We start from the raw sequence: 19,946 nt of genomic DNA, 5'->3' as shown, positions 1-19,946 counted from the left end.
TACACTGTCGCTGTCTTCAGACACACCAGAAGAGGGCGTAAGATCTCTTTTCACGGATGGTTGCGAGCCACCATGTGGTTGCTGGGATTTGAACTCAGGACCTTGGGAAGAGTAGTCAGTGCTCTTACCCCCTGAGACATCTCTCCAGCCCCTCAGGCTCTTTTCTATTAATAGTTTTACTTAAGGCAGTTCACCTAGTGAAACATGGCTGGACAGTTTAGCACTGTTGAGTTTGCGGAGTGTAAAAAGTAGATGGGTTTTTACTTCATAATATGTGTGTTTATCTGTATGGGAATAAAAGAGATGGGAATCAGGTGTAGTGTACATATGTGCAACCCCTGACCTTGGGGCAGAAAAATCCCAAGTTCCTTGCCACTTTGAATTTTCAAAAAGTTTAAGAAAATGTGATGAATCTGTAATAAGAAAGAACACTTTAGCATATACCAGTGAGTTTGTATGTAAGGAATGTTAATGATAAGTTCAAGGGACAGCTTGCCATCTTTACTAGAGCTTTCCATAGTTGTCTCATGTGTAACAGCATTGGCACTATGCTGTTATCAAGAGAAAAGCTGTTCTTTATGGACCTGCCTACACTGATAATAAGAACTGCTTTATTTTAGATCATCTCCTGTACACATCATAGCTACTAGCAAAAGTTTACATTCCTATGCACGCCCACCACCAGTGTCCTCTTCTTCAAAGAGTGGGCCAGCCTTTCCTCATGACCACTGGAAGGAAGAAACACCAGTAAGACATGAAAGGGTGAGTTTATTCATGAAGTCAAACTTCTACAAAGTTTGTATAATGGTTGAAAAACATTACCTTTCTATTCATGAAGTCAAACGTCTACAAAGTTTGTATAATGGTTGAAAAATGTTACCTTTCTCCCATCTAAGAAATTCTTTCGAAGAACATAAAGATGGGCAAAAATACTTAATTGTTCATTAATTATATGCACTTGATTCTGTATTTACTTCTATTTTTAAGAAAGTTTATTACAAAAGACAGTATTTAAAACTTAAAGAAATCCTTCAATAGTGAAAACTTACCTTCCTTAAGCTTACAAGTAAGTTATATTTGGAAGGTTGAGTTTAAAAGAGGTATTAAAAGATCTTTAAAAAACAACAAAACAGATTTTCTCTCTGCAGGCAAACAGTGAGTCAGAGTCAGGCATTTTCTGCATGTCCTCCCTGTCAGATGATGATGATCTGGGCTGGTGCAATTCCTGGCCATCAACCATTTGGCACTGCTTTCTGAAAGGTAGAGAAATACTTAAATGTTGTACAGCTGCCTTGGCTAGCACACTAGGCATGTTATCTGATCCCTTCTTTCTAATTCAACTTCAGGCACACGGCTGTGCTTCCATAAGGAAAGCAATAAGGAGTGGCAAGATGTGGAAGACTTTGCTAGAGCCGCCAGCTGTGATAATGAGGAAGAGATCCAAATGGGCACTCACAAGGTTCATTTCAAATCCTTCTAAAGAATTTCAAACTGGTCAACCTTCAGGGTTAATCTAGAGGACCCTCCTACTTGCATTCCTGTTTAAATGGCACCTTGCACTCTGGGTAGGGAGTGTGAATGCTCACTGCCTAGTGCAGTGGGTAGAACTATGACTGTAGCACTTCCCATTTATGCTTCTAAGGTGGGTGGGGTGTGTAACGTGGCAGCTTTATGCTTTAAATGCTCTTGTCTGGAAAACTAAACTGGCTTTAAAGACAAATAGTAAACTAATTAAAACCTTGAGTTCTTAGGTATATAATGCAGTTCATTTCCTCTGTGGTTAACTGGGAGTTTGTTGTTACTTTTTAAATGACCCCAGGAAACTATCATTTTCTACATTTGTAAGTAAAAACAGTAGTAAGCAACATTAGAATAAATATTTGTTGACACATTCTACTTTTAAAACTTTAATTTCTCTATCTCTGTTTCAGGGACAAATAAATAAATAAATAAATAAACAAACAAAATGGGAGAAATATAAAATGCCAATTAAAAATTCCTTTTTGGAGCTTACTGTCTCCTGTTGAGTTTCTTGAGAAAAAGTTAATTATTTTGAGCATGGTGTCCTCATCTTGATGTTACTCTTCACTTAGTAAAATGTGCAGTCTGATTGTGTTTCTCCTACATTACACAAAACTTATCTCCTAGTTTTGAAATCTCTGCAACATTTGCTACATTGGACTAGTGCCTTACATTGTCTTCCCTCAGTTTACACAGCAGCAGTACCCTAGTTCTCAGTCTTTTGCCTGTTGCTGCCAGCGGGTCTTCCTCCTCACAGTCCTAGTGACTGGAGCACCAGCAGCACCTGGGCATCTTCTTTGTAGAGAGTACTCTGAGTTCAGTCTACACTCCAGCAAATCTTCTGTGACTGAAGATTTAATCATCTTTAATCATCTGGGCCTTGGCATCCTGATACGTAATGTAAAATCAGAGTGAAATCTTAGTAGCTTTAAGAAATAAAGGCTAATTTTTTTAAAACATTTATTTATTTTATATGCATTGGTGGTTTACCTTCATGTGCATGTCTGTGTGAGGGTGTCAGATCCCATAGAGTGGAGTCAAACAATTATAAGCTACCATGTAGATGCTAGAAATTCAACCCAGGTCCTCTGGAAGAGCAGCCAGTGCTGTTAACAATGGAGTCTTCTCTCCAGCCCTAGAAGACTAATTTTGACTATTTGTTAATCTGTCCTTTAACTTTTCCAACTACATGTTAGACATGACTAATGAGTCATGATCAATTTTTCTCACTCAACTTAGTATGACTTGGGTTATATTCGTCTCATTCCTTTTAATTTCCACCTATTTAAGTATTCCTTTAAAATTCCTTTAAAATATTTTTGCAAACCACATTCAAAACCACGAAACTGTCTTTCATTGTGTTCCCTCTCATCCCTTCATATTCAGTTTTCTATTCCATAAGGATTCATAACATTCTTACGCCATTATTTGTTGATCACCTAGTATATACAATTGGATGCTGTAGTTAGCTGTGGTTACGTGTCTTTTTCTGTGAATGTATCATGGTTTTTTTCTTTTCATCTTGTTCATGTGTTCTATAAGCCCACCGCCTGACATGTATTACTCAGTAAATACCCACTGAATTTAAATTCTATCTGGTTCTTCTCTCATTAATTGTGGACTCAAGTTGTACAGTGAGATACCCATCTCATAACCTCAAATAATTAAAATGTAGGGGGTATAAAGATGGCTACAGTAGTTGCTGCTTTTGCAGAGCACCTGCACATCCAGATACTAAAGCTTGTACACACACACACACACAAATACAAATAAACCTTTAAAAATTATTACATATTAGAGTCCTTTTGCATCATCATGATCTGAACATTGACAACCACATTAATAAAAATACTTTCATTGACTTCCCAACACCTTCTGAGTGAAATTTAATCTTGTCCTCTACTAACTGGCCCATTTTTAGCCTTATTTGCGTAAGTCTGAACTTAACCCCCTTTTTTTTCTTTGTTTTTTGTTTTTAAGCACTACTATTTAGCACTACTCAAAGAAGTTGTTACATGCAACTGTTCTTGGTCTAGGCATTTCCTTTTTCTAAATTTAATATCTTTTCCATCTCACTTCAAATGAAACTGAAAGTCCTTCTTAGTCTATCTTAGAATTAGTCTTTCTTTGTTTATTAAACTTCATATTACTTATATTTGGGTTAAAATGCATATTCCAATCTGACATATATTCTGTGGTCATTTATGTGTGTGGGTTTCTTTACTGCTTGGTTGAAACCACTTTAAAGCTGGAGATATTGACTAAATTTACCTTTTCTAGTCATGACATATATTGGGAGTTTCACTGTGTGTTGAATTGAAGGTTTCCAATTTATTTAGTCCATGCATATGCTTTCAGGGCTATGGGTCTGATGGCCTAAAGTTGTTATCCCATGAAGAGAGTGTGTCATTTGGTGAGTCTGTACTGAAGTTGACATTTGATCCTGGTACAGTAGAAGATGGCTTGCTTACTGTAGAGTGCAAGCTGGATCACCCTTTCTATGTTAAAAATAAAGGTAAGGCTTCAATTCAATTTATATAAACTTTACTATTATTTTCATGTGTGTGTACGTTTTTGCCTGCATGGATATCAGATCCTTTGGTACTTCAGTTAACAACTGGTTGTGAGCTGCCAAGTGAACCCCAGATTTCTGGAAGACCAGCCAGTGCTCTTAACTGCTGAGACATCTTTAGCCTCAAGTTTATAAAAACTTTAAAGAAAACTTCTTATATTTTGTGGCTTTAAGAAAAATACTGAAAATTTATTTCAAACCAAATAAAATTCAGTAGATATTTAAAATTATATTTAATAGATCAGAAAAAATGTCCCCCCATGTATGAGAAATGTCATCCACGTAGAATACTGTAAGCTCTTGGGTATAATGTGAGGAGTGGCAATATTTTTGTTTGTACTTACCAAGTAGGCTATTAAGCCAGAGTTGCTCTTTAGAGCTTGTTAAGCATAATTTAGTGATTCATAGGCTATTTCATAGTTTATTACTTAACTATTTTTGCAGATGTTTAAAAGTAGTCAGTATCTGATAGAGGTTTATAAATAAAATACTGAATTAAACTAGTTGTGGGGGTTTTTACTAGCTGAAACAAAGTACTGGTTTTATTTGAAAGTGAGAAGCATGGTGGTGTATCAGACTTAAGTAGACCTTTTCTTTTTACTGTGTGTTTTCTAACGGTGCTTTTGTCATTCCCCACCTTTATCTGTTGTCTAACTCTAGGTTGGTCATCATTTTATCCAAGCTTGACTGTGGTACAGCATGGCATTCCATGTTGTGAAATTCATGTTGGTGACGTATGTCTACCTCCTGGACACCCTGATGCCATTAATTTCGATGATTCAGGTGTTTTTGATACATTTAAAAGGTAATGATGTATTTCATCCTGTTAAAGTTCATTCCCTAGTGATTGCTGACTCATAACTAAAGCTAAGGTTTAGAGGGTTGAAGAATTTAAAGGGGTCAGGAACTGGCCCACTTGCTGTCCAAGTATGCCCATCCCCAGAACCCTGTGATTGTTAGGTGTGTGTAAGTAGCTTGCCTGTGATTCCAGCAGTGGGAGTAAGGAGGCAAGGACCCTGAGAAGCAAGCTGGTCAGCTAGTCAGTCCAGTTGAGAGCCGATAGAGAGTAATTGAGAAAGACTCTTCTGTACTCACTGAGCCATCTTGCTGGCTCACGAAGTAAATTCTTGTAAATGATTATAAAATTATGTAAATAGCTCTGTAACTGAATTGTTCACAGGCCATATCAGGGATTGCTAAACTAGATTGTACTAGTGGACTCATGAGACAAATGCATTTATGTTGATATCACAGTTTATAATGGCAAAAGGACACGAAGGGAAAAACCCCAGAAGAAATAACAAGTCCTACTTTTTGGAGTCCTCACTCAGCATATCTTTAGCTTCCAGGAATAAATAATATAAATATGTGTTTTTGCTGGAGAAGTTTGTTAGACTCTCATGACATAGGATTTTTTATTGAGAGCCTGGCCAAATAAGATTCTCTTTCTGGCATATACCAAAGTTCTAGTTTTAAAACGACACTATGTGCTAATAGTTCAAGCTCAGAGCTGAACTGTCTGTCTTCATGTCCTCCTGACTGTGCACTTAAGGCCAATTGCTGGAATGAAATTTCAAGTCAAAGACCAAAGCTGTGAGTAGACTTTTGAAAGTCTAGTAGAAGGGCCTATAATATCTTTTTATCCACAAAGCCCCACTATTAACATTATTAAAAGCTGGGAGTGTCTCTGGGGTTGACACCCATGCAATGATAGTAGACTTAGAGCCCTTTTAGATGATGAGTTCATATTTAATATACTTTAATAACTATAGTTATTTTGTGGTTCATAACTTATGCTCATTTTTAATACACTAGGTATTACATGGTATAAAACTTCACTTTTAAAACAAAAAGGGAAATTTGGCTGCCCAGGTCTTGTTTTTCTAAGATAGCAAGTTTTCATTTCCTATTCTTAGTGTTGCTGTTGCTAAGTGGGCTCAGGTTAGCTTATCTGGAAGACCTTGGCCATGTACTGTGTCATTACTGTGGAGTGGCTGGAGTGTGGCAGCAGGACCCCACCTTCTTCACTAGGTAGTTTTTCCAAGCTCATGTTTCTTGTAAGTGGAAGAGGTGATATTTGAATCCTGTTAAAATTGTCTATCATCACATACTCTACAGTTAAAGTGCACTTTAAATTAGCTGTAGGGTTAATTTATGTAACTACTTTTGGTATGGCTCTTCTTCCACTCTTGGGAAGGAAGTGGGTTGGTAGGTATGGAGTGTGCTATTTGCTGACTGACAAGCCTTGGGCCTGGTGGGAACATAAGCTGTAGAGCTGGACTGTCTGTCAACCTTCATGTCCTCCTGACTGTGCACTTAAGGCTAGCTGTGGAAGCTTAGGTAAAGTAAGTTAGCTTTTATTAATTTCTTTTTTTATTCATTATACAATGATAGTGTTTTAAGTAGTAATTAATGTAAAAAGACTAAATGTGTTAATACACATGACTTGAGTAATAGGCTCTACATTATTGTAGAATGCTTTTTTTTTTAAGAGTAGTGATGAAACAGGTGAAGATGGCTCACCAGGAGCACTTCCAGAGGACCCAGGTGCTGGTCTAAGTACCCATACCAGGCAGCTCACAGCTATCTGTAACTCCAGTTCCAAATTGCCTCTGGCCTCCATAAGGTGTCTGTATATATACATGCCAAATGCATAGCTAGAAGTAATAAAGTAAATTTTTAAAAGAGAGAGTAGCTAAACATGGAAGGTGTTTGAAGATACTAACATGTACTAGGATTAAAGGTGTTCCCATGGTCAGAACAAGTGCTTATAGAGAGGGTACAGCAAGGCATTTACGCTACGCTATCTATGAATATGGTCATTGCTTTAGGCCTTTTGTTCTAGGTATGGTTACTGAGTTTATGAAACCAAATTAATTTGTATCCTCAGGGAAATAGATGACAGATTTCTGCCACTAGATGGTGGAATTTTCAAATTTTAGTAACAAGCTTACACTAGTCTATTGGTATTTTACTGGATTTCATAATTTTTTAAACTTTATTTGGTAAGGGCTTAAGATAGCTAACAAAGCCTTAAGGACTTACCAGTTCTAAACATTGATTATATGAAAAATTTGAACTTAATAGTTTTCTTTACATTTATTTCATCTAATAAATACCTTTGGAAAAAAGACAGCATGCTAACTGGTAGAACTCATTTTTACTGTTGGCAGTTAATAGTATAGACCTGCTTTGTTCATTCGGCCTCTGAGTTTTCAGAGACTTTCTTGATCTCCTGTTTCACGTTATTTCTACTTTGATGTTATACCAGAATTTGTTTTAGAGAAAGTTGCTAAATAAAAGGTTTTGTGCTGACAAGAAAATATAGTCAGAAAGAGTCCTTATCAAAAGGATTCTTTTGGGGTATATTTTTAGGGTATGGTATATATTTGATTTTTCAGCTAATATTTTAATTAATATGGTGACTGCTTGGTTACTTTTGAATTTGGCCATTGGAATTATGAAGGTACTGGTATATGGGGTATATGGGTGAGGAAACGGCTTTGGATCCTAGGCACTGTCTTTGTGTGAATGGCACTGTATATTTTGGCTGGCCTCTTTCTTCATATAAAGGGGGCCAATGGACTCCCCCAACTCCAGGCTTGTTGAAGAGCTATGCCTAGTTTGTTTTGGTTCTTTGGTGCTTATATAAATTGAACTTGTATAACAAAATTTGGCCTTTACTGATAAGGGTGGGTTAAGATAGTAACTGTACATAGGTGGACCTGTATATATTACAACTTTTTGTATCTATACAAATTCTCAAATTGCTATGTGTTTTAAGTTATTCCATTCAACAGCCAATTTTGGACACAAAGTCTCACCTTAGCGCAGGTTGGCCTTGAAGCTTCTATGTTGCTCAGGTATGCCTCTATGAAGATCCATCTGCCTGAGTTTCCTAAATGCTACGAGTACTGGGCTGAATGGCTGCCCTCCTCTAACTGGCTCTTGCTGTTCAGGCCTGGAATACAGCCTGCTCCATTTTAGTCTCCTAGGTCTGTATTTCTAGGCAAGAAATGAGATGATCAAATTTGTTAAAAAGTGAATCTAGAAGAGTGAAGGACGTGGATGGGGTCTGTAGAAGTCACTTGCTGTGAAGGAGGGATGCTGGTTAGGACTTCTTTTGTGGGGCTTAGAGGTTGGCCTTTTTTTTTGTTTTTTTCCAGACAGGGTTTCTCTGTGTAGCCCTGGCTGTCCTGGAACTCACTCTGTAGACTAGGTTGGCTTCGAACTCAGAAATCCACCTACCTCTGCCTCCCAAGTGCTGGGATTAAAGGCATGCGCCACCACTGCCCTACTAGAGGTTGGCTTTTTAAAAGATGTTGTTAGTTGCATATATGAGGTTTCCTTCTAAGTGTAGTAGCAGAAGCTGTTAAAGTAGTGCTGGTAATGATGCATCAGGCCTTGAAATTTTCAGTCACATGCTGGGTTTTTTAATTTCTTTCTTAGATACTTTATAATCTAATCTAATTTTGTTTGTTAATTTTCTAGCTATGACTTCACACCTATGGACTCTTCTGCAGTTTATGTTTTGAGTAGTATGGCTCGTCAGCGCCGTGCATCTTTGTCTTGTGGAGGACCTGGTACTGGTCAAGAGTTTGCAGGATCTGACTTCAGTAAAAGCTGTGGTTCACCTGGATCATCACAGCTCTCTTCTAGTTCTTTGTATGCTAAAGCTGTCAAAAGCCACAGCTCAGGGACTGTGAGTGCCACTTCTCCTAATAAGTGCAAAAGACCAATGAATGCCTTCATGCTTTTTGCCAAAAAATACAGAGTTGAATATACTCAGATGTATCCAGGGAAAGATAACAGGTAAATAGTCATAGCTACAATTACTGACTTGTCTTGCAAAAATAAATGCCTTCAATATCTTTTGTTGATTTCTTTCCATTTTTTCTTATGTTGACTCTCTCTATAGTTTTATAATACATAGATTATACTATGTAGTCCCTTTGAAAAAAGTAAGTTTAATTTACCTGTTAGAGGACAGGTAAATTTCTTGGGTCAGATTTGGTGGGGCTTACTCAGTTGTCCTCACTGTGGGACATACAGCATTGACAGTTTATATAAGACTTATCAAAACTTAGGCATTAGTCCTAGAAGAGCAGATCAGCTGAGCCGTCCCTCCAGCCTCTCAAAGACTGTAATTCTGGATACTACCTACAGTTTAGAAAGAAGCTTTGCATCCCAGTGCATCTCTAGCAGCTGGTGTGTTTCTACAGAATGACCTTGTCCTAGTATTTGGTTATTTCTTTAGGACTGGAATTGAGGGTAGCCAGGGCTAAGTAGTGAGACCCTGTAATTTTTTTTAATTCACATTGGAATAGCCTCTGGTCAGGAAGATATTATAGTTTAGCAGAAAACATACTTCAAAAATTTAAAAGCATTTTAAGAATGACTTAGGCCCTCCCCTTTACCTCTTTCTGTGGAGGCCACCTTAGCGACTTCCCAACAGATGCGCCATGTTTCTCTTTTCACACCTGTCTGGTACTTGCTTATTAAACATGTCCTCTAATATCTAGAAATGGGACTTGTGTTCTTGTGTCATATTAAAAAGACTTTCTAAACACTGGAGAGCCAGTAGTTCTCTGGATTTACTTTAATTCTGGAAGAAAGGACTTTCCTAAGAGTAGATGTCCCACTTTCTTGTTTTTCTATTTTAGGATCTATTTATCAACGATAACATCCATATAACTCATAACTCTTACTTTCTTGTGCATTTTCGTATTGTTTCCATGTGAGTGACACATTAGTAGTCATCTAACGGGAAATGAGTCAAATGGACCTTTTCCCAAATTCACTGAAAAAAAAAAAACAATTTAGATTTTTTTTTCTTCTATAAAGGTAGATCTTTATACTATGAATAAGCAAGTTTTTGATTAGGGGCAGAATGTAGACATAGAGAGCTAATTAGGCCAGCTGGCATATACATTAGTGAGGTTGAACCTTGTGAGGGGAAGGAGTACAGAGTCTGGACTTGATAATAGTGCATCTCACACTGCCCGCCATGTTCAACCTAAGAGAAAACACCATTTAGACACTCTAACTCTGGGAGACTGAGACTAGACTAATCTGGTGTCTATTTCCTATGGTTTAGATGACAAATATGTCAGCCATTATATGCTGTCTTTAACCAGAAATCTATAGAGGTTGGTTTTAAATAAAATACAGCACATTCAGTTGTTTGATGTGTTAGACTTTATAAGACAAATTACACTTAATATACATCAAGCCATTTAGTTGTGGCTACTGTGCCCCCAAAGCATCAAGGCTTGCATCTCCTTTTTCAGTAAGTATGGAGACTGCAGTTATCTCAGGGGTCTCTTGTGTGGTACCATGTCACTGCTAAAAGTTGCTCATAGAAGGAAAGTGATTTCTATCTGTATATTCTGAGTGTATGTTAATAACATATTAATAATTTTGGTATCTGAATGACTAGGAAAACAGGAAAATAGTTTCAAGTTTGTACAGTAATGTGTCCAATCAACTTTGACTCCCTCTTACCCTTTTGGATTTAATCCAGTGTCTCATGTGTTAAGTACAAATCTGACCTAAAATGTACTTTTAAAAAGATCACTAGGCATAAACTCTTAAGACAGTCTTTCTTACTTGGCTCGCACTGCATGGAGGAATAAAGCTTTCATTATCATAACTACAATAGCTTGAATAGCTTTGCAAACAAATAACTTGTTTTTAATACAAGTTGAATGTCCCATGCTGCTAACACTAAACTTTCCATTGGAAAATAGCCAACTATCTGGCAATTTTGGATGTTTTAGAACAATTGTAAATACTGTCATTCCACCAAGATACTGATAATGGATGCATATGACAGGATTTTGTTGAAATGAATTTCCCCTTCTGGTTTTTTTTTTTTTTTACATTTCTGCCTGAGGTAGCAGCAGTTGCTATACATTTTATGAAAATTTACATTACATAAATATTTACTTTGCAGAGCCATAAGTGTGATCCTTGGTGACAGGTGGAAAAAAATGAAGAATGAAGAAAGGAGGATGTACACATTAGAAGCAAAGGCTTTGGCTGAAGAACAAAAGCGTTTAAATCCTGACTGTTGGAAAAGGAAAAGAACCAATTCAGTAAGTGTTAGCAGTAACGGCAGTCCTGATGTGATGCTTGGTGTATCCTTGTGTCTGTGATGGCATGTCAGCCTTTAAAGGTACCTCACCATTACTATACTTCAAACCTAATAATGGAGTCTGCCTTTTCTATCGTCAAGAACCACTTGTGCAGTACAGCAAGTAATATCTCAAGCTAGTTGAAGAATGCCCCAAGTGCTGAGGAAGTTTTACAGTGTACTACTTCTAATATGGTTAAAAGATGGACACCATTAACTCACTACAGTAGAAAATCTCTCTAGGTTTTGGTGGCTTACCTAGGACTTAGTAAAATCCTTGCAGACTTCTGCTACTGGCAGAAACTACCAGCTAGGTTAAGAATCTGAAGAAATAGGAAGGATGGGAAAGAAGTTTCACAGTGCTGTCTTGGTTGGTAGACTCCATTCGTACAATAGTCTTTACTTGACCAGCATCCTTTATGTTCAGGTTTTAGATTATTTAGCACAAAATACATATATGATAGACTAGAATAAGCTTATATTTTATTTTAAAAAATAGGGATTATTTGAACAGTTATTAGGAGGAAGACTTATTAAGGGTGTTTTAGCCAATCCTATATAATTTATAGGTTAAATGACTCAGGGATTGATATTAAAGTAGGGTCAGCCACCAGAAGTAGCTGAACTATTATGTAGAGATTTTTTCTGTGCTTTTTTGGTATATGTGTGTGGTGAGTCAAGGTTTCATGTAGTACAGGCTAGCCTCAAACTTGATTTTGTACCCAAGGATGACCGGATGACCTTCAACCCTTTTTTTTTTTTTTGGTTTTGGTTTTGGTTTTTTTTGAGACAGGGTTTTTTCTCTGTGTAGCCTTGGCTGTCCTGGAACTCACTCTGTAGACCAGGCTGGCCTCGAACTCAGAAATCTGCCTGCTTCTGCCTCTGCCTCCCAAGTGCTGGGATTAAAGGCATGAACCACCACTGCCCGGCGACCTTCAACTTCTGATCCTTCTCCTTCCAACCCCTTAATTCAGGGATTATAGGTATTCAATACAACCCTCACTCAGGTTTTGCTTATGTGTACATATTTTGTGTGAGTGCAGCCATGTACATTAAAGTCACAGGACAAACTCAAGTGTTGGTCTTGCTGCCTTCTGCTTTGGATGTACAACGTATTTAGTGCAGGGGTTTGAACCCAAGGCTTTGTGCTTGAAGGCAAGCTCTATCTGTGGAGTCACTTACCCATTCCCTACAAATTCTCTAATGTCTGGAATTTCATTTGGGACATTACCACTTTTCTGTGCATGCTGGTCTCAAGTTTGTTTAAATTTCCAGATACTCAAGCCATGAGCCATTAGGAAACTGAGAATCTTCCCAGTAAATTCATAAACATACAAGCTCAGTACACAGGGTTACTGCAGAGTGTTTTGTAAGCATTGCCTGTTTTGTTTCCACAGGGCTCTCAACAGCATTAAACCTGATGCTTGTGTTTGTAAGTCTGTATCTGCGTAAGTACTGACTCTGGATGGAAAAGCTTGGAAGACCTTGCTCTCACCATTTGTCCTACGTTTGTGTGACCATAAAATGCTGGGAGCATTGAGTTTTGTAATGATTTAATGGGTGAGGATTGCTTTCTCCATTAGAGCATTAAGCTAAAACTATCAACATTGTAAACCAAATTGCCTTATTTTCCTTCCAAACTTCATATATGTCTATCAGGTAATATAGGCTTGAAAATTGATATCCTGTGGTGCTAAAGTACAGTAGAAAGAGAGATGTGTATACATGTTTTATTTTAAATTGTACGAAGGGGAATTTAAAAATATGTAACTGCTGTTTATACATCAGCTCCTTACTGCTTATTAATCTGTATTGTACCCACGATATCAGGAATGAAGCAGAAGCTGGCCTTTCCATGAATAGCCACCACATGGCCCAGCATCTCTGCCAAACACAGTTGCTTCTAGTCTGGCCAGTGCCAAGAGACAACATAACATGGCAGGTGGATGGTGTCATTGTCTCAGCTCAAAGAGCCACCTGCTTCAGATACCATGGGCATGTGCTGAGTGGATGCACCAGGGGGCAGCACACCTCCATGATTTCCAGTGGGGCCCAAGCCAGGCCAAGGTGCAGTCAGTTAATAGCATTGGGACAGTCATTGTAATGGTGCTGTTATCAGTTGACACCATTGTATTTTACCGTGTTCCCTGTCTCCTCAGCCACATATCCTACATCTATGTTGTCATTGTCTCTCTATGGTGGGGGCAGACTTTGCACTTACTGCAGTGCAACACTTGCACTTTACTCCCTCCGGCTTCTAAAATAGAGCAAGTACTTTGGCAGTACAGCTGCTTTTGCTCTGAGCTACAATCATGGCTTCTCATGTTACTTACCAAGTGGTATTTTTGGTTAAGAATCACAGCTGTAAAATTGATTTCAGTTCATTACACTTGTTAAACATATTGCCCCTCAATTTTGCACACTATATTCTTGTATATTATTTCAAATAAAAGGAAAAAAAAGGTCTCGGATTTCTGATTGACTGAATTTATGTATAGCTATGAGCATAATCTGGTCAGCAGATGGAAAACAGATTCTTGGTAAAACTTGAGTTATAATGGAGTAAAGACAATAGAAAAATAAGGACATACTACTCTTTATAGAAAATCTTTATAGAAAGGAAATTAAATTTGTTGCAAAGCCCCGAGTGCCTGTTTTTTGACAGTGTAAAGAAACCCTGACTTCATTTAAAGCTGTAGTTAGATCCAGTAAAGAGCATGTAGCAAGCAGTGTCTGCCTTAGCCTTGGGCTCCGCCATAGTTGCTGGGCTTGAATGCAGTCCGCATCTCTTTGGGGTAGAGCTGCTCTGTCAGCTGTATACTCATGACCTCTCTGCTGATGTGACTCTTTCACTGGGTGGTTATGTGCCTAGCAATAAAGAAAGTGGTAGGCTGGGGAAAACAGGTTACTTGATACTGTCTCTTCAAAAGCAGTGCAAATAATAGGGAATCAACTGTGTGACAGCAAATAAAATAGCCTTCCTCCAAAATCTGAAAAAGGAAAACATGGTAGATACCTTTATGAAAAAAAAACCATGTGTATGCAATTTGAAGGTTGTGATGATTGATCTATTTTGACATTTTAAAAGTGCTAGAGGTAAACAAGGAAAGAGCAATAGGAAGTACAGAAAATCAACTATGATCTTTAGTTGCTAGTTGCCACCTTTGGACAGGTCTGTGCACAGAGACTGCAGGTCACTGAAGAGCAGACATAGCCTTTTGAAGCAGTTGAACCATAATGGGATAAACTGGTGCGAATTCTTTGCCTTCCCTGCTTCTCACTGATTGAACATAAGCTTCCAGAGCTCCCCTATAAATGCAAAAGAAATCTGTCGTAAGTCCAACAATTTTGGTAGCACCCATATGGAAACAAGAAAGCCATCCATTCCTGGAACAGTCCAGTGCCACAGGCCACAATCAGCAGCCTTCAAACATGCATTAGAGCTACAGTAGTTGTGCCAGTTGGGTGGTTCAGTATGGCCAATTTTAGTCTGTTACATTTCAGTACGTGCAGTTTTCCTTTGTCCTGAAAACACATAAAAGTATAGACATAGCTTGTGTCTACCCCAGAGCTCAGCTAGGGGAGAAAACGCTTGGGCACATGCTCAGGCGGACCAGCATTTTAGAGCCTTTAGGTTTTGGTAGGTTTTGTGATGGGAAGTCTGAACTTAGTTAAGTACTTCCGTGTGTTACTGTACCGTTGCTTTGGTAATAATATTCTTTGTACTGGGGACAAGAGTCAGTAAATGGCAGCAGCATTCATGGCCCTTGGCTTGTTCCTTTACACCTAAGGTCATTACCCCACCATCACAGCAGAATTGTAGGGCAGCTACAAGGATACAACAGTGGTCTCCATGGGAAGACTTGTGTATGTCCACCCAGTAAAGCTAAGAGTGGTTTGTACTTCTTTATACAAATAAATAAATCTCCATTGTTCTGCATACATACTCGCTGCAGTCCCATTTAGCAATTCTGTTGTTCATTCCCAAACACTGAAAATAGTGTTGTTCAGATGTGCTCTTTACTTGGTCCATCTGTCTTCTAGCCAGTTTAACATTGCTTCTAGATGTTGTTAGGTCAATATCAAGTGCTTGGCATTGTTCTGTTCCAACTCTCAGTCCCATCTATATGGAACCAGTTACAAAGTCCTCAGATTTACCCCACCTGTTTCCACATTTGGCCCACGTTTCAGTTTCAATGCTTTCTATCTTGTTTTTAAAGCTGCTAGCTGGGTCTCTGAGGTAGTCATCCTGGTACTTGCTCTTTAACATCACCTGCTATCCATTGCTCACAAGAGGAGCCCCCCAAACAACCCAGCTTTGTTGGAAGCAACTCTGCAGCCCTTTACGCCTCTTGGGGCTTCAGGGCAGTCTGGTATACCATGAAAAAGACCTACAAATTACCTTTGTACTTCACTTGCTGTAGCTAGGCAATTGTCCAATCAGGAAAGAAATCAAGGTATTTCCCACTCTGAAATAGGATAGTTCTCCCTCAGATAGGGGTTGGCAGAGGGCCTGTTTGGTTTTGACCATGCACATATCCTACAATTAGATGAGTTCTCTCTATCATCTGCACACTTCCTCTTATCTTTGGGACGAATGCTCTTTCTTGTGTTCTCCCTGGACAGCTCTATATCATTTAGGACACAGCTTTAAATTTTTCTTCTGTCATAAAACCCACATTCTAGGTAGCAAAAAATTACCATGGAGTCACACAGATGTGAAGAAAATCCAGACTACATAGTACCCAGCATTTTGAAATCCCGAAGGCTAGCCTCATGCTGTGTTCAGGATGTAAGTGAGTGCATTCTTTGGCTATGTGTAAGTATGGGCAGGCCATTCATTTCTAAGCCAATTTCTCAAATAAGGTGTAATCCTGTTACTCTGGTAATATGTCTAGTCCCAAGTCCCATTAATCAGTAATCCTAACTACCAGACAGAAGTCAGTGCTCTTAGCGTCATTCTGTGGGATGTTCCAATGTCGGGCATCTAAGCCAACCCTAGGGAGTTACTTCTCTATATTTTTTAGTAAGTTTGAAGAAAATTGACTCTGACAGTTGGCATACCAAGTTCAGGCAGTTGCCCCAACTCCACAAATGTCTTTAAAGCCAGGCTCAGAAAGGGCTCATCCATCTTGAAGCATTGGAGTGTGTGCATGCACATGTGCATACACATGTACATTTTCCAGTCTTAAGAAATGAGCAGAAAATCTTAGAAACTAATGTTCCATAGTGGACTCACTGTTCTATTTACAAAATGCACTTTAAAAAACCAACCAACCAAAGAAACCCTTTGCTTTGCATTTGTGGAGCTAAGTACATAAGTTGTACATCACACTGAAGGAAGCTCAGAAGTAAGTTTGGTTAGATTTTTCTTTTGCTATTCATCAAAAGCACCGTTAGAATGACAGTGAGAAAACAGATTAAGCTGCCCTCCCACATAAAATCAGAGCAGGATTTTCAAGCATTTATTAAATTACTTCATTTGCTTCAGGAAAACATTAGCTTTCTTGGAAGTCAGGCCAAGCATTATGTAAGAGGTTTATAACCACACAAGACTGCTGAAGTTACCATGACAGAGGAAAAGGCAATGGGTTTAATGCTAAAGGATTGGCCTGGGTTAATAGGTCACACTGTTAGGTGACACACCAAGTAGGTATTTTATAGACAACTTGCCAGGCATTAAAAACTTCATTGTGATTAGTACTAAAATTCTAAGTAAATTTTAAGGCATTTTAAGATTTTAGAAATGGACAAGCTGAGAAAATAAAACCTAGCCTATGGGTTCTGAACAATGGCAAGATGTCTAAGAGGCCAAGGATTCATATGGCTCCTAGTGTTTTCTGTAACAATGGATAAAAGTACCATTAGGCTCTGGTGACATCTAAATGGTTTCAACCTATGTGTCCTCAAAGGGCAACAAGATGATGCATTGCTCGCCCCTGCAAATACCAAGATACACAGGTTTATATCTTGTTTGTAGGATACACAGGCAGATCCAATCATTTCTACAGAGCCTGAGGCATCTTTATATCCAAACTGACGCTTTGTCTTCAGCCAGGTGGTCGCTGCTGCACTCAAGCTCACATGTTGGGAGCATCTGGTAGCTGAGCTGGTACAGCCCTAAACTTCCCTGCCTGGCTCTGGTCAGTGATTGCTCTGACTTTAAAGTCAACTTCACTGTTAGCCAGGCAGAAGAGAACTCACCTTTGCTACACTGCAGCAGCACTCTACTGTTGAGCACGTTCCCTACTTCTAACAGCCTAACAAATGGCAGGAGCAGAACGAGGCTCTACCAAGGCTTGCTCCGGAGATCCTGGCATTACCCTGGGTCTAGCTATAGGGCAAGAATCATCCATCTTTGGTAGGCAGGATCAAAAAACATTTTGAGTAACATGTAAGAGGCAAAGTTTCTGTGGATCCCCCAGGCAGGCTGCGAGCGGGAAGGAAGGTTCTGGGATCTGCTCTGTGTGTGTGTGTGTGTGTGTGTGTGTGTGTGTGTGTGTGTGTTGGGGGGGGGGAGTGACTGAGAGTAGACAGTATTTATAAGTATGGCTTTCACTTGCTAAATGTGAGCTTAGCAACAGCATCGATGATGAGATCACCCAGGAGACATTTTTAAAAAGAAGCAGAAGAAAACAGATTTGTGATCACAAACCCACAGCAAGACAGCCATGTGGATGAACTAATTTCAAGGCCTTAACATAAAATGGAGGCTTGCCGAACTGTTTCCTATTATCAACTATATTGATACTATAAATTGATAAACTCAGATAGGCTGAATGCATATTTGGGACTCAGAAAAGAAGCCACAGAAACACTGCAAATTGAGACCCAAATTTTCTGACTACTTCCTAAGCCTTTTCCATAAGCTGGTTTCACTAGGCCTGGATACAGACGGGAATGGAAGCTCACGGCTCAGCATTTCTCTTTTATGGGTCAGCTTCCTATTGAGGAAAGATAAGGAACAATACAAGCCTGGGCTCAGCTTCCTCATCCCATCTAGGTTCCAAGAGGTTCTGACACCACACCTGTGGCAAACCTTCAGTGAAGTTCTTTACCTGAAAAGTACTCTGTGTCCCACTGTTACAGTGGGCTCCACCTTCACATGTGCATACATAGGTGAGAATGGCCTTCCGCATGTGTCAGCTCCCTGCACTGAGGGTCGGATGAGCTAGATGGCCTGCCTTGTCTACACACCTAGATTGGCAGGGTAGAGAATGGATTCAGGGGTTAGAACAATGCTAACTGCAATTAGAGAACCAGGTAGACAGGAGCTGACTGATGATTTACTCATTTTTAGTGTGGCTGGTTGGGTGATGGTGGCCTCCCATGACAGGGTATCTAGGAATATAGGGTATTTGAGGGATGATTACATGAAAACATTTGAGATTTCTGTGGTATATTTGAATGCAGTTGTCTGACAGCAAGTTTGCTGGCCTAAGGCCCCATGCAAGAGAGTTCCATACCTGAGCCTATTGGGAGGGGTGTGTGTGTGTGTGTGTGTGTGTGTGTGTGTCTAAAAGAGGCATGTGTCTGCACTTGTGTGTGTGTGTGTGTGTGTGTGTGTTAAAAGAGGCATGTGTCTGCACTAGCTCACCTGGGTACAAAAAAACTAGAAACAGAATATGGACAATGACATTTAACAAATGGACAAAAAGAAGCAAGTCAGCAGCTGGGGTGGAGGGGGAAGCAGTCAGAAAGGTTCCATCAGGAACAAGGGAAGGAAGCTTCAGGAAGGTGGGTCACGGAGTCAGCTGAACAAAACGGCAGGGAAGGAGCTCTCTGGTGATGTTTAATGAACATGGTTTTAGAGGGAAGTATTAATGGAAGTATTAACACACCATGCTCATGGCTGGAGATGTGCGCATGCACCTGGGCACAGTGCATATCGAAATGTATTCATGGGCCACACCCAGGGATTGTGTAGTATCCAGGTAGTTCTGAGTTATCCTTTCCTACCAGGAACTGTCACTGTTTAAAGTTCACTCAGTTCAAGTGCCACCATGTCAGTGACTGCAGCACATGAAAACAACCTGAGATACAGAGCCAAAGTGAGGCCTCTCGAAAGTGACACTGCTTTAAAACTGGAGCTCCTGCTCCTTAGGGCTATGCCAGGGAGAAGTGTACATGGGACTACTCTGCCCTCCGCAGGGCTGCAACACAGTGAAGAAAGTACATTCTGCAGCAAATGGCGGCAATACTGGCACAATATTGAAACAGGAGGATGTGAAGGTCTGGAAAGATTAGACAGTCCCTATGCCCAGCCTTACACTGCAGAGGGATCCGGCATGCAAATGCTTATGCAATGAAGTGGGGCCACATGGAGACACATAACCGTGTATACACCCACACAGGTGCTGCTCCTTTACCACCCACCCCTGTCTTCTCTACCCTGGATCCTCTCTGTACACCCCTAGAACACACAGCTTTACCTGAGAAGGAGGAGCCTGTCTTTCTCAGATGGGTGATCATCCAGCCACTGGGAGAAGCGCGCATGGGACCATTCTGCCCTCTGTAGGGTTACAACACAGAAAAGAAAACATTCTTCAGCAAATGGTGGCAAATACACAAAAAGCACTCATGACCAAGGGTAAAATGATCTTAACATTACCTGAAGGAAGTACAGAAGGTGGGACAGGGCTTCATGCACCTGATTACCAAAACCCCTTAAGATCTTCTGACATAGGCCCCAAATAAGTAAACAAAACCAAACAAGCA

General features: G+C 39.6%; 2 protein-coding genes across 5 annotated transcripts in view; one reads left to right on the top strand and one right to left on the bottom strand.

Annotated features, from left to right (window-relative positions):
* Hbp1 (HMG-box transcription factor 1) overlaps positions 1-13,699 on the top strand; it is a 27,344-nt gene extending 13,645 nt beyond the window's left edge. For both annotated transcript variants that reach the window (XM_031357462.1, XM_031357463.1), the window contains exons 4-11: positions 621-762; positions 1,149-1,260; positions 1,347-1,459; positions 3,880-4,036; positions 4,754-4,898; positions 8,585-8,905; positions 11,049-11,190; positions 12,626-13,699. In XM_031357462.1, the coding sequence (XP_031213322.1) occupies positions 621-762; positions 1,149-1,260; positions 1,347-1,459; positions 3,880-4,036; positions 4,754-4,898; positions 8,585-8,905; positions 11,049-11,190; positions 12,626-12,643 (1,150 nt within the window). In that variant the 3' untranslated portion in view covers positions 12,644-13,699. The remainder of the gene's footprint in view (positions 1-620; positions 763-1,148; positions 1,261-1,346; positions 1,460-3,879; positions 4,037-4,753; positions 4,899-8,584; positions 8,906-11,048; positions 11,191-12,625) is intronic.
* Cog5 (component of oligomeric golgi complex 5) overlaps positions 749-19,946 on the bottom strand; it is a 305,629-nt gene continuing 286,431 nt past the window's right edge. The window contains exons 21-23 of one of the 3 annotated variants that reach the window (XM_031357459.1): positions 19,661-19,740; positions 14,391-14,537; positions 749-1,253 (exon numbers count right to left, since the gene is read on the bottom strand). In XM_031357459.1, coding sequence (XP_031213319.1) covers positions 14,423-14,537; positions 19,661-19,740 — 195 coding nt within the window. In that variant the 3' untranslated portion in view covers positions 749-1,253; positions 14,391-14,422. Of the gene's footprint in view, positions 1,254-6,499; positions 8,099-13,897; positions 14,538-19,660; positions 19,741-19,946 lie in introns of those variants that run through there. The other 2 variants (XM_031357460.1, XM_031357458.1) reach the window with 2 other exon arrangements.

The sequence above is a fragment of the Mastomys coucha genome, unplaced genomic scaffold (genome assembly GCF_008632895.1).
Source record: "Mastomys coucha isolate ucsf_1 unplaced genomic scaffold, UCSF_Mcou_1 pScaffold6, whole genome shotgun sequence".
Lineage (NCBI taxonomy): Eukaryota > Metazoa > Chordata > Mammalia > Rodentia > Muridae > Mastomys > Mastomys coucha.
The sequence above is the reverse complement of the archived record's forward strand: the minus strand, read 5'-3'. Positions and strand labels throughout refer to the sequence as shown.